We start from the raw sequence: 16,216 nt of genomic DNA on the forward strand, positions 1-16,216 counted from the left end.
TCCCGCCGCCCGACATCCGCCGTCGTCTCCCGTAATCCCGTGAACCTGACGAAGCTTCTCCCACTCTGACGTTATGCGCGCGCGCAGCAGTCGCTGCATCCCGTCTTTCAAGGGCGCATCAAGCCAGAGCGACTGCGCTAAAATGTTCCCACAAAGACTGGAGCTGAAACTTCGCAATTAAAATCCCGTTTCGCGTTCGCTCCGCCGTTACGCAGCCGGAGGAGGGTGGGAGAGAAAATCCAGGAGAAGGAAAAACGTCGCCGGACGCAAAGCCGAGGCTCTGCGCGAGACAAAAGCGCAGAGAAACATTTCCCCTGGCGCTGGAGTTCAGCACAGCTGTTTTATTTTGTTACAGCGCTCCAGCAGATGCGGTTCTGTCGGCACATGGCGGCTGTCTTAACAGCAGCTTGCACAGGTTTGGTGCTCACCTGGGTCATTTTCTTTCCATTCTTCTCTTTGTACTCATTACCAAATCTGCTGATTGCCATTTCTGCATCGCCCTCTGCTACTTGGCTCCCATTTACTGCCCAGATGTCAGTGTTATTATCTGTATCTACATATTGATCAAGCTATAAACACAAGCTTTTCATGTGTTTTAGTGGCATTAATCGGAGAAGCACCCAAGGGGGGTCACGGTGACTCTGGAGGAACTGCAGAGATCCACAGCTCGTGTGGAGGAATCTAAAAAACAGAACGAGGGGCTTGACACTTACACCCTGAAATGGCCATCCCCAGTGTGAAGCATGGCGGAGGCAGCGTCATGCTGTGGGGATGTGATTTTTTGGGTGTTTTTTTACAACAGAGACAAGAAAGCTGTGCTTCAGAAATGAGGCCATCTTTGTGTTACGATCGTGTTGTGTGCGCGTAGGTGTCCTCCTACCACTAAAGACATGCTTGTCAGGTGGGCCGTCAGTGGCGACGCTCCCCATCGCAGGGGCTCAGGCTGACCCTCCATCTGATCTGCGTCATGTACCTTGTGTCCTTTATTAAAGGGATATGGAGACGTTTGCAGGGCTCTGTAACTGCGTCACGTCAAAAGAACCTTTACGTGGAGCAGGCTGGGTTTCACGAGTCCAGCTGCGCTTAAGTGCCGGGTCTTCACGATTGTTCCACAGCTGGAACTTCAGGAGCTTCAATATTTCAGCTGAGCGCAGGCAGCTGCCGGTTGGCGTCCCCAAACCGACACCCGCCCCCAGCCGGCCCAGCGAAGCCCCGTTATCCCCTTTGGAGTGTTTTCGCGAAGCCGCGCGCTCCGTCGGTGGATCCTCGGCTCTGATGGAAGCTCTTTCGGAGGGCCCAACAGTCGGAGCTTGTCAAGGCTTCACACTCGCAATAAGCACTGGTTGAGCACCTCTAATTAAGGCCTGTCACTCAAACGCTCACTCTGAAACACCTAGAAATAGTCCAGAGTGGGCGACGGATTACAGAGTACTTACTGGACCACATATTTAATAAGCGCCAATTTTTCCTTCACTCTTTCAAACTTCTTTCGACTCGAGCGTTTTTTTTTTTTTTTCATGCTCTGCTAAAAGCCAGCCTAAACCGTGACGCCACGCTACGCTGGCAGGTGCCGACGGCCGCGGCAATTCCACCCAATAATTCTCGGGGGCGACCGCAGGCGGCCTACCTTGGCACCCAAGGGGCGAAGCCGATGAAGGTTACAACAGAGAACCGGGTCCCGAGACGCGCTGGTGACATTTCTGAAGATAGAAACAAGCCCTGTGGCGGTCGAGGGACTCTTCCTGTCGGCTCGAGCGCGCGCCGGAGAGCCGAGGCTGAAGCCGGTTGCTTTGCGGCGATGTCTCTGTGAAGGTGCCACCCGAAGGGAGAGCGATTAGAAAAAAGCTCGTTTAGGAGAAAGCGAAGAGGGTTGGTGGCACGACTTCAGCTTGGAAAACTTCCAGAACAAAGTCGACGTCAATGACGAGACGTAGGAGGGTCCGTTTGGCTGCAGGGGAGAAGATCAAACACAGCATATCAGCACAGACACCTTCATATTTTCAGGCACGGTGGTGGAGGAGTGATGGTTCGGGTATCCTGTATCGGATACCCGTTCACTGGCACCAACCCCGGAACGATTCGTAAAAAAATTATCTTACGCCGAAACGTTTTTACAAATCAACCTTTAATTTTAGCTCCTTTACACAGCAGCGGTATAATCTTTTCTAAAACAAAACGACATTAGCAAGTAGTGATGATATGTGTAGATTGAACATCCCTTGAATATTTTCAGATATTGTATAAAGTATTTAGCTTGGAGTTTGTCTATTAAAAGTGAGAAAATCAGTTTACTGAAGAAAACTCGAGAAAATAAATCACATAAATGTTCCAATGTTCTCAGTTTTAAACAGAATAGCTCACCCACATTTACGATTTTAAGGTTCATTTTAAAGTTCCCGGCCGTTTCTCCGTCCTCCGGATAAAACATCAACGGGCGCGTTTGGTTTATTCCCTCGGCAGACTAAAAGCCTGGGTTCATTTAGGATTTAAATCCATCCCAGATCAACCCTTAAGTTGATTAAATAAAAGAGTTGACAAAGCAATCAGAGATTTATGGCTACATTTAAAAACTATTCATGTCCCTTGAATATTCCACGCTAATCCTGTCAGATTTTCATGTGATGGACCAACAAAGTGAAAGATGAGGACAGAGACAGATTTCGTCCCCGCAGCATGATGCTGCCGCCACCATGTTTCACTTTGTACCCAGTGTCAACCACCATGCAATTATCTAATTTCATAAAGATAATTACCATATTCATTCATGTACAATTTCAAACCATAAAAAAATATTTTAGGACCCTGGGAAGCACATTGATAGCACTGTTTAATTTTGCACCTTTATTTCTAACATTATCAGAACGGACTTAAAATACCAGTTAAAAATCGAAACTTTGCTTATCGCTGCGAAGCCTCAAACCAAGTAGTCGGCGTCATCCATCAGATGCCCCGCTCTGATTGAGTCAGTCACCCAGGAGTCCCTCACGATCTTGAACTTCTTCCTGAAGCAGCGTCGCAGAGTCCTCAGATCCAGAAGTCTCGTCTCCGTCTCCACGACGACGTGTGAGACTCCTTCCTCCAACGTCTGCAGCACCGTACCTCCGTGGTATCGAACCTCCAGCGCCCTGATGTCCAGACAGGTGCCGCGTATGGCGCTTTTTGGGTCGCCGACGTCGGCGAACATGTCCAAGTAGACGGTGAAGGGTCGGAACATGCTTGTGGGGAGGTCGTCCCAGCCGTAACGCTCCTCCACCTGCGCTGCGCCGACCGCCGCTGCCGCCGCCGCCTGCTTGCTGTCGATCCGGCCGAACACTTCCCGCAGCAGCTGCTCGTCCGTGTCCACGAAGTAGCTGTCGCCGTAGCTGTCGTACTCCTTGGCGAAGTGTTCGCGGGTCGAGGGCGACATGTGGATCATGTGGCGCGGTTGCCATGGCACCACCTCCTTCCGGTCCAAGCACTCCAGCAGCCAGGAGGCCCAGACCACGTCGTGCTGATTCGACGAGATCAGGTTCTTCACGCGCATGTTCTCCACGCCGGCGATCACGCAGTACGTGTCCCGCCCCGGGTTCTGGACCACGATGCCGCCGCACCTGGCAGGAGGATGACAGGATGAATCACGCATCTGTTGGAAAGTATGTGGAAAAACCCAGAACAAGGTTTTCTCCCGAAGGGCTGGTAGGGAGGAAAGCTGGCAATGTGTCGGAGGTCAGCAGGGTAGGTGTCTAGCTTCCTCAGCCGCCTGAGGGGACAATGGGTCCATTTCTAGCTACTAGGGGGACGTTTTCCAATTTATACCCTAATTTTGTAGAGTACGCATGGCTACTTTTATTTATTTTTTTATTTTTTTTATTTTCACAACAAAACATAAAAACAGAATCATGTTTCACTAAAAAACTGCTGAAAAATCCTCAAGGGGCTTAATGAGTGGCAGTCTCCATAATAACAAATATATTTCAAAAACAGTTTAAAACAGTCTAAAATCATTTAGACCACAAATCCATATGGAAAATTCAGACAACTAGGTAGCAGCAATGTTATTCTCCGTTTAAATTGTTCTTTAGAAAGATCTGTCAATAATGTGGGAAAGACTGTTCCATATCTTTGATCCTCTGTATAATACACTAAACTGTGTTTGAGTTGTGCGAGAGTAAAGAGGCATGGTAAGACAACTACTACGAGTTGGATACAGGTGAAATTCATTATTAAAAGTAAAAATATTACAAAAGTGCTGAGGAAGTAACTTTTTTATAGAGCTATAAAGGAATAAAGCTATTTGAAGTTGATTCACTTGGTAAACACTAAGAATACTTGCCTGAGCAAACAGTGGTTGTGAGGGGTGTCTACGATTTACACAAAATATTAGCCTTAAAGCTCGCTTCTGAAGTCGAAAAGCAGATTCCAGTTTAGTTGGGTGGGTGCTAGCCCAAGCAACATTACAGTAATTAATATATGGATATAACATTGAATAATATAACATCATTGCAACTTTTTTGTTAATCAGGTGGCGGATTTTTCCCAGTATACCGACCACTTTGGCTAGTTTTGTACTTATGGCACTAAAGTGGGGTTTCCAGGATAAAGAATCATCTAGAATAACACCAAGGAAACGAACAGATCTAACATTATTAATGGAAGTATTATCAATTCGAATTTTCATTGGAGGTTTAAACGTATCAAACTTATAACCAAAAAATATAGAACTTGTTTTTTTATGTTAAGTGACAATTTGTTGGACATGAACCAAGAGGATAACTTGTCAAGTTCTTCATTAACTACCTTTATGAAAATGTCAGGGTTTTTATGGGAGTAAAACACACTTGTATCGTCTGCAAATAAGATTTTAGAAAATTTATCTGAAACATTAGGGAGGTCTTTAACATATATTAAAAATAACAAGGGACTTCATCCCTTTCCCTTGAAAACCCATGGCGCAAAGGCAGATAAAGGGTTATAAAGATGCTCAAATCTCAGATATCATTAATTTTGACTGTAAATGATCTGAAACTGTTTCACTTCTTCCATTTTTGGTTCTGACCCTGGTTTGGGTCAGCAGACTTATTAAAAAGGAGGCATAATGATGCCTGAGCAAACCAAAAAAAAAAGGATATCTGACATTTTACTGCAAGATCTTATTGATTAAAGTCCAACAAAAAAATTCCCTACAGTAGAATAGAGAACATTACTTTAAAAGAAACATTTTTCATCTTAAATGTCTGTTTCTAAAAATCTACTTTCTAGAGTTTTTAGTTCTTTACATTTATATTAAAATATGAAATACCACATTTTAATACATAGAAAGAAAGAAAGAAAGAAAGAAAGAAAGAAAGAAAGAAAGAAAGAAAGAAAGAAAGAAAGAAAGAAAGAGCACAAGGGTGGCAAGAAGGAGAAGAGGAAGGACGCAATGATAGAAGGATGGAAGGGAGGCAGGAAAACCCAAGGAAAGAAAGAAGGGGACAATGAAGAAAAGAAGGGAATAAGGAAAAAGTGAGGAATGGCTCCATGATGGTGACCTCTGCTTTAGACATTGGAATAGGGAATAATAAAAAAGCATGCAACTCATATTTTCTTTATCTATAGACCTAAAAAATACTGAAATCAAATAGCCTACTTTCCTAGATTCCTTGGGAACCCTTTTAAATTGTTTGCTGTCAAAGCAGATACGAACCGTCCTCCTGGAAGGTCAAATTTGATACCTGGCTGATACAAGACATCCCATAATAGACAGCTCCTTTTAATATCCAATAAAGTAGGGTACAAAGCAGCCAAGGCCATTAGATCATGACATGAAGGCTAAAGAAGCGTTTTTACCTGGCCACGCCCTTCTCCAGCTCGGACTTTGGGTGATCTTCGGTGCCGTTCAGGATGCAGAACTCCACATCCTCGAACATGTCCGTCTCCTTGGAAACCCCGGACAGGTCCTGCTGCTTGAAGTGGTCGATGATGCCCGCCACCTTCTTGGCTTTGACAGGCAGCTTCCGCTTCTTCTTCTGTGGCTCGTCGCTGTCGATGTGGAGGTGGCGCGAGGCCAGCTTCCCGGACGCCTTGCTGCGAAACCCATCCAGCTCGGCCAGGGTCATGCACTGGTGCCACTCCTTGTCGTCGCGGATCCGTTCGATCCGGGGGAAGCGCAGGGTGCAGTTGGTCTTGTACATATCGCTCCCTACTATCTCAGCCGCTTTCACCTGGATGATGACCGAGTTGCAAGGTTCGATGTATACCTCCGGCTTCTCTGCCCCGCAGAGGATGGACGCCGGTGGGTCGTTCTTCCGGTAGACTTTCCAGTGCTTTGCGAGCTTCAGCCCCAGGTCGTACAACTCCTTCATGGTGTAACCTGAGCCGATGCGGCAGAGGGAGTGGAACACGGATGGCTTCTCGCCGTGCTGTGGCGCTTCAGCAACGGCGCATAGGAAGTGGGACATCATCCCGCCCCGCCTTCCTTTACCCCAGTACCCGCCAACAATCAGCAGGTCAAGCTCGTCCATCAAGCCATCCACGTATTCCGGCTTTATTTTCAGCCAGCCCTCCCCTCGTTTGTCCGGTTTGTAGATGGACAAAGGGTCCTTCACCATGATCCCCTCCTCCCTGTTGTCAATGGCATCGTTAAGCGCACCGACGACCTCCTGCGTGGTTCGCACTTCGGTCTTTGGCACCACGTGGAGCCGTCCCTTGACAGGGTTGAAGACGGTCTGGAGAATTTCATGCCGCTTCTTCAGGGGTTCCTTGCCAAACTTTTGGTTGTTGACTAAGAGGACGTCAAAGACGCAGAAGCACGTCTGCAGCTCCGAGTCGTCCATCAGCCTCTTGATGTCAAACTTGCTCCCTTTCTGCATGAAGTTCTCTGCCGTGGGGTTGTACGCCATCATCTCGCCGTCCAGGATGCAGTTGACGACGTTGCTCTTGAAGACGTTGTGGATGTGAGGAGTGAGCGAACCCTCGAGCGGCGAGCCCCCGAACTGCTGCGTGTACTCGAAGCCGTTGCGGCTGAAGTACTTGTAGACGTCTCCGTCCTTGTGCAGCTGAATGCGCTCGCCGTCCAGCTTCGTCTCGATGTAGAAGGGGCTGTTGCCCATCTGCTTCTCTACGTTGCGGATGTTAGCCACCGCCGCCAACATGGGCTTGAACGCAGAGAAGATTTCGATCGAGACTTCGCTTAGAGACACGGCGGGGTCGTGAAGCTGCTGGCACACCTTCTTCAAGTCCGTGTTGACGTTGTAGAGGTCTGTGGCGTCCGGGTGGAAGACCTGGAGAACGGTTTCCTTGCTGACCCCCAGCTTCATGTCCTTCAGAATCATCCGAATAAGCCACTTCTGCTCCAGGGCAGAGCTCTGAGTGATGAGATGCAGCAGGCTCTTTTTCACCTGATCCTTCTGCTTGCTGGCATTGTTTATAGCCACAGAGTCGAGAAAGTCATTGACCTCTTTGACACTGAGCTTCCCTTGGCTGGTGCATCGTTTCTTCAGCACAAAGTACGCCATGCCGGCAAAGTCCCCAGCTTCTCCTTGGGATGTGGTCGGAGCACGGTAGTTCAGCAGTTTATTGGCTTCTGGGCCGTTCTTTGGGAGGCCTAAAACATCAATGTAGAGCTTAGCGAGCATGCTCTCCTTGATGCCATACGCCATTCGTTCTCGTTCAAAGGGGGGGACGATAAGGCGCATAGCAGGGTAGAAGGAGTCTGTAGTTTTGGGGTTGTCCTTGTGGAGCGCGGCATGAAATTTCCGCCATGACTCAATGAAATCCCCGAGGATCTTGGACTTATCCGGGCGGAGTTTGGACTTCTGGATCTTCTCTAATGTTGTGCACAGGTGAAGGAAAGGAACCTGAGCTGCGACGCTTGGCTCAGCAGAGGCATCACTTTTGGAAGTTCCCTCCATGATGAGGCTAACAGGCAAGAAGGATAAAGAAATGTTATTATTATTACCTATTTTTATGCACGTTTGCCTGTCACTTTTGCTGCTGATGGCCTGAATTGTCCAACTGAGAGATAAATAAAGGATGATTCTAATGTAGTGTTGTCAGTTTATCAACTATAGTTGAAGCGATTTATCAGGGAACTTAATCTTTTCCACGCTCTATTTAGTCTTGATATTTTGGTGACTAAATACCTTCAATCGGTTTCACATAGCACCCCCTGGTGAATAATTAAATGTGTGAAGTAACAGATATAAGTTACACAAACATTAGCATCTTAGTTAGAAAACCAGTGATGCAGTTGATCGGTTTCCTGTTCAAAATGTTCCCACTTCTAACCCTGTGACCCCCCCCCCCCAACCCGGGTGTATAGAATAAAAAGTACCATAAATCAATTTATAAAGTTGATCTGTCTTCACTGTCTTTAGCCCTTTCCAAATTCTCTTCAAGAAGTATATTGTGAAACAATATACACATTTCTTTACAGACTTGACATTTTAAACTGACCATAGGATCTTCCTTAGCATGGCCCCACAACTTTTTTGAGTGTTTAAAAACATAATATCTACAGGATAACAGTGGTGCATAGGAAAAGGACAGGGCAGTCTCCGAGAGACAGTGATGTGAGACATTACTCCCATGACTGTTATACTTGCAGAATCTAATGTGAAACATTTTGGTCGGACATCTTAATTGGAAAATACAAATAAAAAGGTTTAGAAACGCTCTTAAAAAGGAAGTGGCTCTGAGTGTAGGGCTGGGCGATATGGCTTTAAAATAAAATCTCCGATTTTACTTTACAAAATCCGATTAATCGATTTCTTTTTTCCTCCTTTTCTTTTTATAAAAAGAAATCAAAGTAATTAATTTAAGAGCAGGCTTCACATCACTTGTGTAACTTCAAACTAAGTTTAAAAAAAATAAGTAAATGAGTAAATTAAAATGCCTCGCTTTACGGTAAAAAAAAAAAGTTTCCTTTTACACTATTTTGACAATATATTTTCCTAAACATATATTCAGCATTGCGTGCTGATCTCTTCACGGAAGCCCAATGATTAATTTGGAAAAATAAAATCCAGATTTTCCAAAAATTTATTCTTAAAAAAATGTAAACTCGAATTAATCGATTAAATCGATTTATCGCCCAGCCCTATCTGAGTGTCTGGCCAATCACATCCAGTGGTTATAGAACGCTTATCAAAGTGACAAACCCACTTGATCCCAAACGGGATCATTAATAGTTTAGGTTTTGTGGTACTTAAACTTCCTCTGCTTAAAACCAAATGGTCCAAGTGGTGCCTAAGAGTTTAAGATGGATCAGTTAAGGTGATCTAAATGTGTGTTTAAGCTCTGCGCTTAAAAAAAAAAGATTAAAGTTTCTAGACCTACATCAGGCATGTTGTCAGAAAGCAGAATAATACGCTTGACCAATTTTAGCATTTCAGATCATAAACCAAAGCCGATCACATGTAGTCCAGTTCCCTAAAAGTAGCAGAATTAGTTCAGACGTGGTAACCAGGGACGTGCAGAGGGGGGGGGCGGAGGGGGCTTGAGCACCTGCCCCTTTTCCCCTTGGTGCCCAAAGTGCCCTTTTTAAATTTTTTGTAAAATTTTTTTTTTTTTTTTTTTTTTTTTTTTTTTTTTTTTTTATCTGTGCGTGTTTGTTGGTGTGTGTGTGCATGGTGCATGTCCAAAAGAATAATAATTTAGATCTACCGTGGCTGGTTACATGATCCACATAACGTACCCTCACTCTGCCCTACTTTTTCTCTCGCAGCTCCCAGCTCCGCTGCCTCACGCTGGCCAGTCTGTCCTGCCCACTGATCTCTATAATACACTGGAGTGCTAATCACCGTCTGTTTGAACGAGTCGATTTGAAGCCACCAGCCGCCATATTGGTACTCCCTATTTTTCTCCAGTAACTAGGGAATATGTGCGCTACAGCATCGAATAACGAGGATTTTCTCATGTTCAGGGGGAGCTTAAAACTTTAAAAATTTCAAATGCCATATACTTTTATGTTATGTTCTAAAAATATCAAGTACTGAGAAAGTCATGTGCTGAAATATTTTGCATTTTATTCATTTAGACTTAGACTTAGACTTAGACTTTCTTTATTGTCATTTTGTATACACAGAGTGCATACAGAACGAAATTTCGTTTTCACACAGCTCATATTATTTCTTTTAAATAATATGTTTAACATTTATAAATATATAAATAACAATGTACAAAAAAATATATTTACATATGTGTATACATATATATATATATACATATATACACATACTTATATATATATATATATATATATATATATATATATATATATATATATATATATATATATATATATATATATATATATATATATATATATATATATATATATATATATATATATATATATATATATTTAATATGAATAACATGTAAAATATTTCAGCACCTAATTTCCTAGTAGTTAATAGTGTTAGTACATCCACTGACTGTAGAATTACCTGTGAAATATTTTCACTCAGCCAGAAAACTGCTTGTTGTTGCAACCAAATCCTATGGGATTCTGTGAGAGTAGGGAGTAGCAAGATGGCGGCCAGTGACTTCAGTTTTTCGGCAAAATCAGCACTCCAGTGTATTATATAGCTCAGTGGTCCTGCCCCTTTAAATCTGCAGCACACTTGACTGTGCTCTGTGCTGTTTAACTCCACTGTCATTGGTTATACTGCTTTAAATCCCGCCTTACCTCTTTCTGATTGGCTGTTTTCTAGTCTGTCCGTGTGCGTGCTTGCTTGGAGCGGAGATTTCAGTTTTGAGTCATACAGGAATACTGTGGTTACCACAATTAATACTAGGCTACGGAACTAGTCCCAGTTAAGAAACTAATTATCTGCAGTAAAATAGGTGAAAGCTGCTGAGTGCAGTTCTGTAAAGAAGCAGGCGAGAGAGTTTTGATTTATGGAACTTTAGAAATGTAAGTAAGCAACGTTAGCATCTCAAAATAGCATCTAATTCTGAAGTATAATGCATTTATCAGCAGAAACCTAATCTGTTTTATAAAACTAAATATTTTGTGCCAGGCTGGAGTTCTGAAGCCGGCTGGAAAGATGGAAAAGCAAAGACTGTAGACTATTAAAAATTCTGATTCTTAGCCACAGCTGCCTGAAAAAGAAAAGGTGAGGGTTTCCCTTTTACCAATATTTCGTTGCTATTATTGTTTAATGTTTTTGTTGACCCTCTGATGCAGTTCAGGTATAAATAGCAGGTGATATTTCTTTTATATGATATACAACACAACAACACTATATGCTGCCTAAACAACTGCTATATTTTGTTTAGACTTTTACTTATTTATAATAGCGTAATTAGGATTTCACAAAATGATAGTGCTATTTATTTCACTATTTCTACTTCTAGAATTAGAATTACGACAAATACAACCGAGGAACACTATTTACATTGCTTTTATTGTACAAAGATTTCCACACTGTCTATTAGTAAATTAGTGCAAACCAGGGGCGGAGCTTGCCATTCTTATCATCAGGGACTTAATCCATAAAATATTACTTCATTACGAGGGTAATTTGGTACACCAAAAAAGTAAAAAGTATTTAATTTGTTGATATGGTCGTAAAATTAATTTAATATAGGCCTTAACATATCTTAAAGTTTTATCTGCTGTTCTTTATTAGTCTTACTAGTATATACCAATAGTATGTGGTTCTCATTTGAGTGATGAAATGGACAACCACTCATGAAACAATTCAGTTTTGGTGTCACCAATCTTACTCAAAGTACAGTATTGGGTCCTCCATGCTCCTTATGTATTAAGATTTACTGCACATTTAAACATCGACAACTCACTATTGTTAGGGAAATAATTTAATGGTCTGAGAAGATGTAGGTAAGGAGAAGCTGTTATCTACTCTTCAGATATATGATGTAAGAAATGTGTTTGGAATGTTGCAGATGGTAAAAATTGATAGGTCTCTGTTGATGGTAAGTTCAATTGCAAACTTTTTCAAAGTGGGAAAAAAGTCTCAATTCAACGTTCATCAGATCGGGCGCTGCTTTATAATTTATAATAATAATAGAACTTTATTGATCTCACAATGGAGAAATTCACTTCTGCATCTTTACCCATCCCCTTGGTGAGCAGTGGGCTGCCACTGTGCGGCGCCTGCGGAGCAATCGGGGTTAAGTGTCTTGCTCAGGGACCCAGAATGGTAGTCTGTGGGAGTTGAACTCAGAACCTCTGGGACCCAAGATCAATGCTCTAACCACTAGGCCACCAGATTAACAAAAAGCAGTGTGTGTCGTGCTTATAAAATTTGTATAAATGTAGTAAGAAATACTGCTTTTCTCTTTAGACAGAAGAAACGCGCCCTGACGCTCAAGTCAAGCATAAAGAAATAGGAGCATGCATACTGCGTAGGACCAATGATGTCAGAGCAATGAAGTGTCCCTAGGGTTAAAGTTCAAATCAAAGTTCAAATCAAACCTACGCCCTTGATTCCATGTTACATTCTTTATAGTATGGGTTGGTACATTTCAGCCGGATGTATAGCAAGGTATGTTTCTGTATCGCGTTTTAAATCCGTGCCCCATGTGCCCTCTTTTAACTTTGAGCACCTGCCCCTCCAACGGTCTCTGCACGTCCCTGGTGGTAACCACTATAATTCGGTTTACTCATACCAAACACCGGAAAGGTCAAATAAAAATGATTATATTCTAGTTACCCCTATCATGTCTACCAGCGTAGGCCTGCTTACATTAATGTTCCAAGTTTAGAAATAAAAATGTTTATGTTGTTGTTCTTTCAATTTTGATACATTTTCCCAAAGCAAACTGCCAAATGTGTTGAAATTAAGCGTCACACATTAAAATTTAAAGCTAATTTCCTTCAGCTCCTCTTAAAAAGCTTGCCAACAGCCAAATTCCCAGCACTAATATACAAATAAATGGTTTTACCGTGTTATGTTTGCACCTAGGAAGGTCCGCGCAGCTACATCCGGCTTTTTTCTCCTGATTCCCGCGAACAACGTAGTCCCCTAGAAACGAGAATAAATAGTTTTGTTCCGATCTTAAATCGCGCACTCGTCGTTATATTTACTGCGATCTGTGAACAATATTCCTCCCAAAAAAATAACTGTATTATTTCTGTATATTTTAGAGTAATCATTTAGATGCACCTTCGCTTAATGCAATGTTGTAGTTGCAGCACACGCCACAAGAGGGCAGCAGAGAGCAATTGCCTGGGACGTGCGTTCAGTTTGTTTACGGTTAAAGATAATAAGAAATACACGCTTATTAGCTACACAAATGTGGTTCCCTTCACTGTCCTGCTTATGTAAGAGAAGTCCAGGTTAAAGTCCAGAGATAGTTACTGTTTATGGGACATTTCAGTAAGTCAGCAATGATTTCTCATGTCACCCTGACATCTCTGGATTTTGATCAAGACTTCCAGACAGTTGAATAATTGTTATTATTATTATTTTATTGATTCAAACTCTTTGAACTTCTTTTGGGTTGCATGCTTGTTTTTGGTTGGGTATCTTCAGTGGATGAAAACGTACTCACACCTAGGGCAACTTGGAGAGACCAATACATACCAGTCTTGCTTTTGGGCTGTGGAAGGAAACCTAATGCATGCACAGACAGATACAGATTTGAACCCAGGACCTTCCTGCTGTGAGGAACCAAGTGCTACCAACTGTGCAACCTATGATCATGCATGGAATTGTATTTTTATTTCTTCAATTTTATTTAAGTTATTTGAATGTGAGAACAGGTTTCAGCAATCAAATCTGAATATATTCTTCAAGTTCATATCGTGCTTATGAGTAAGAACAGAGCAACAATCTCTTAAAAAAAAACATAGCCCTGACCCCTGAAAGTAAAAACTATGTCCTGTTTACTACTTCCTGTTTCCACTAGGGGGCGACGTCTCACCGTGCGCGAGAAGCCTGTCAGCGGTGCACATGATTCACACGTAGCAAGGGTTGTTTACCTTTTCTGCTGCTGCAGTGGAGAACCCTGGGATATGAGGGGTGGTGGTGGGGTGGGGGATCCGCTTGGAGCCGCTTACTCGCTCCAGCTGGGAACTTGCTGTGTTTTGACGAGACAAACAATCCAGGAGAAGTGAACGCAGAGCTGCCAAACACGGCTACCATGTCAGTGTACAGTACGTGCGTGCACCTGCACATGAAGAAGAGATAGTGTGCAGGCTGAAGCAAAACACCATAGTGCCAGTCATGCAGTAGGCAGGGGGGGAGTTACATAAGCCCTGCTGGATAAGGTGCTGCACTGCAACTCTGGAGCGACCTACAAGACAGTAAACAACCGACGTCACTGCTTCCGTGGCATGCCTCAGCTCGTTGAGAAGGGAAGAGGGGGGGAGGAGGAGGATGTTTGTAGTGTGCTGATCCAGGACTGAGGGAGATCTTCGTGGAAGAACAGAGGAAAAGAGGGAGCGTTGGGCAGAGCCGCTGACAGGCTTGATGATGATCTGGCAGCGTGTCCGCCTCCTCATTCAGACCAACTGTTGGTGCAGAGACAGGCGTGAACGCTTCCTGTCCCTCTGCTGGGTGATGATACATCGCTCGGTGTGCTCGCCCAAATGCTGCTCGTTGATTATTTACTATAACTGGGAGTTTTCCCAGAAATACAACCGAGCACAAGAGCTGGTAAACACGACTGCTTCAACAGACACAACGCCAGGCGAAGCTGTTCATGATCATTGGGCTTTTTCACATCTTGCTAGTAAAGCCGTGTTTGTCTGGTAGACACATACAAATCTGATTAAAGAAAAATGAAAGCGGAAGAAGAAGGTTGCACGGTTTTCACAATCTCAAGAAGAGTGGCATGCTTTTGAAGAAAACTGACCCCCCACAGCATCATGCTGCCACAGCCATGTTTCACCTTGGGGGGTGGTGCATTTGACGTGTTGTGGAGCTTGGCGCTGCATTTTGAATGCAGTAGGATCACAAACAAGTTCAGAATTGCGAGAAAGCCGACCTCACGACAAAACCGGGACTCAAATCCTCTTCATCCAGCTTGACCCGATGTGGGCAAGACAGGAAGTAGTCTCTGGAAATGAACGGTTGGTTCATAACGTACAACAAAGCGCGTTGTGTCTGAGGCCGCGAACGCGTCGCAGCAGAGGCGGCTTCAAACCCATTTCGAAACCATATAAAGCTTTCCGAATGTGCCATCGTGGCGAAACTAAAAGGGAAACACTTTTGGTTCGCGTGATCTGTGAATTTTCCCGCCAGGGGGATCAATAGGAACTTGAGTAATTGAGGTCATCCGGAGCTGTTTGCCACCGGATCTGAGCGCTCCCCGAACAAAGCGCGTTGTGTTTGAGGCCGCGAACGCGTCGCAGCGGAGGCGGCTTTCACTGATACCCATCGCAGGGCGTAAGAGAGCGCGCTTTTGAGTACACTTTGTTCCCAACACAAGCAGTCCCTAATGTGCATTCCCTGTGGTGGTTTTGTAAACAGAAAGGGAGGGAGGGGAGAAAAAAAAAAAAAGCCTCTTCTGATCCACCGCCGCCTCAAGGCACAGCTGAACTCCTCGGCAAATAGTCTCACTTAGCTTTCAGAGGAGGCGAGGACACGGCAATCCTGTTTACCCAAATTATACTTTGCACAATACGGCGCAAGGCTCGCCCACCCCACAGCTAGAAAGTAATGACTAATATTAGAGCAGCCTCATACAGCGCTGCCTGTCTGTTTAATATCTGTCTGGATGTCCCCCTTGTTTAGTCTCAGTCGTAAGTCGCGGTGTCCTAACCGAGCTCCCACTCGCCGTCTCTCTGGGGTTAAGAAATTACTTTCAAGAAAAAAGCCCTGTCGAGACAGACAGCTGAGCTGTGCGGCTGTCCTCCTCAGTTACATCATGCGGTGTAATGATAATAAAGAGAGGTGACTGCCAGTCGCCGTTTATGCTTCGCGTCGAGGTAACCGCCCTTCAAAAATCAAAGCAAAGATGGGCATAGATTGAACTGCTTAGGTAAAAGATGGACTTTCCAGACTTCTGAGTGCCCTTTGCGTTATCTGTAAAGTTCGTAAATCAGGTACGATGTAACAATACTGTGCACTTTAACAGTAGCTGCGACCAGACGCATTTTACTGGAGCATGACCCGCAGGATAAAGAGTTTATTTCCAAAATACCATATATGCTACACAAGGTTTGAAATTTGATATATTCTGTTTCCATCTGCCCTAAAAGATATTGTGCCACCACCCTTCCTCGTTCTGCTGATTTCTCTTACTACTCTCCAATTTTGCAACGTCTTCACTTATTGCT

At 43.8% G+C, this 16,216-nt stretch overlaps 1 protein-coding gene across 1 annotated transcript; it reads right to left on the bottom strand.

Annotated features, from left to right (window-relative positions):
- Nucleotides 1–2,814: 2,814 nt before the first annotated feature.
- LOC118557902 (DNA ligase 4-like) lies at nt 2,815–12,923 on the bottom strand. Its single transcript, XM_036128358.1, has 3 exons — nt 12,877–12,923; nt 5,809–7,878; nt 2,815–3,590 (listed from the first exon to the last, which is right to left on the bottom strand). The coding sequence occupies exons 2-3, from the start codon at nt 7,869–7,871 to the stop codon at nt 2,915–2,917; spliced, it is 2,739 nt and encodes a 912-aa protein (XP_035984251.1). The 5' UTR covers nt 7,872–7,878; nt 12,877–12,923; the 3' UTR covers nt 2,815–2,914.
- Between the last annotated feature and the right edge of the window lie 3,293 nt (nt 12,924–16,216).

The sequence above is a fragment of the Fundulus heteroclitus genome, chromosome 24, assembly GCF_011125445.2.
Source record: "Fundulus heteroclitus isolate FHET01 chromosome 24, MU-UCD_Fhet_4.1, whole genome shotgun sequence".
Taxonomy (NCBI): Eukaryota; Metazoa; Chordata; class Actinopteri; order Cyprinodontiformes; family Fundulidae; genus Fundulus; species Fundulus heteroclitus.

Excerpts from the sequence above, each read along its gene's own strand:
- LOC118557902 (XM_036128358.1), bottom strand. The coding sequence starts at position 7,871 with ATGGAGGGAACTTCCAAAAGTGATGCCTCTGCTGAGCCAAGCGTCGCA. Across the intron at positions 3,591-5,808 it reads CTGGAGAAGGGCGTGGCCAG|GTGCGGCGGCATCGTGGTCC; the intron begins GTAAAAACGCTT and ends TCCTCCTGCCAG.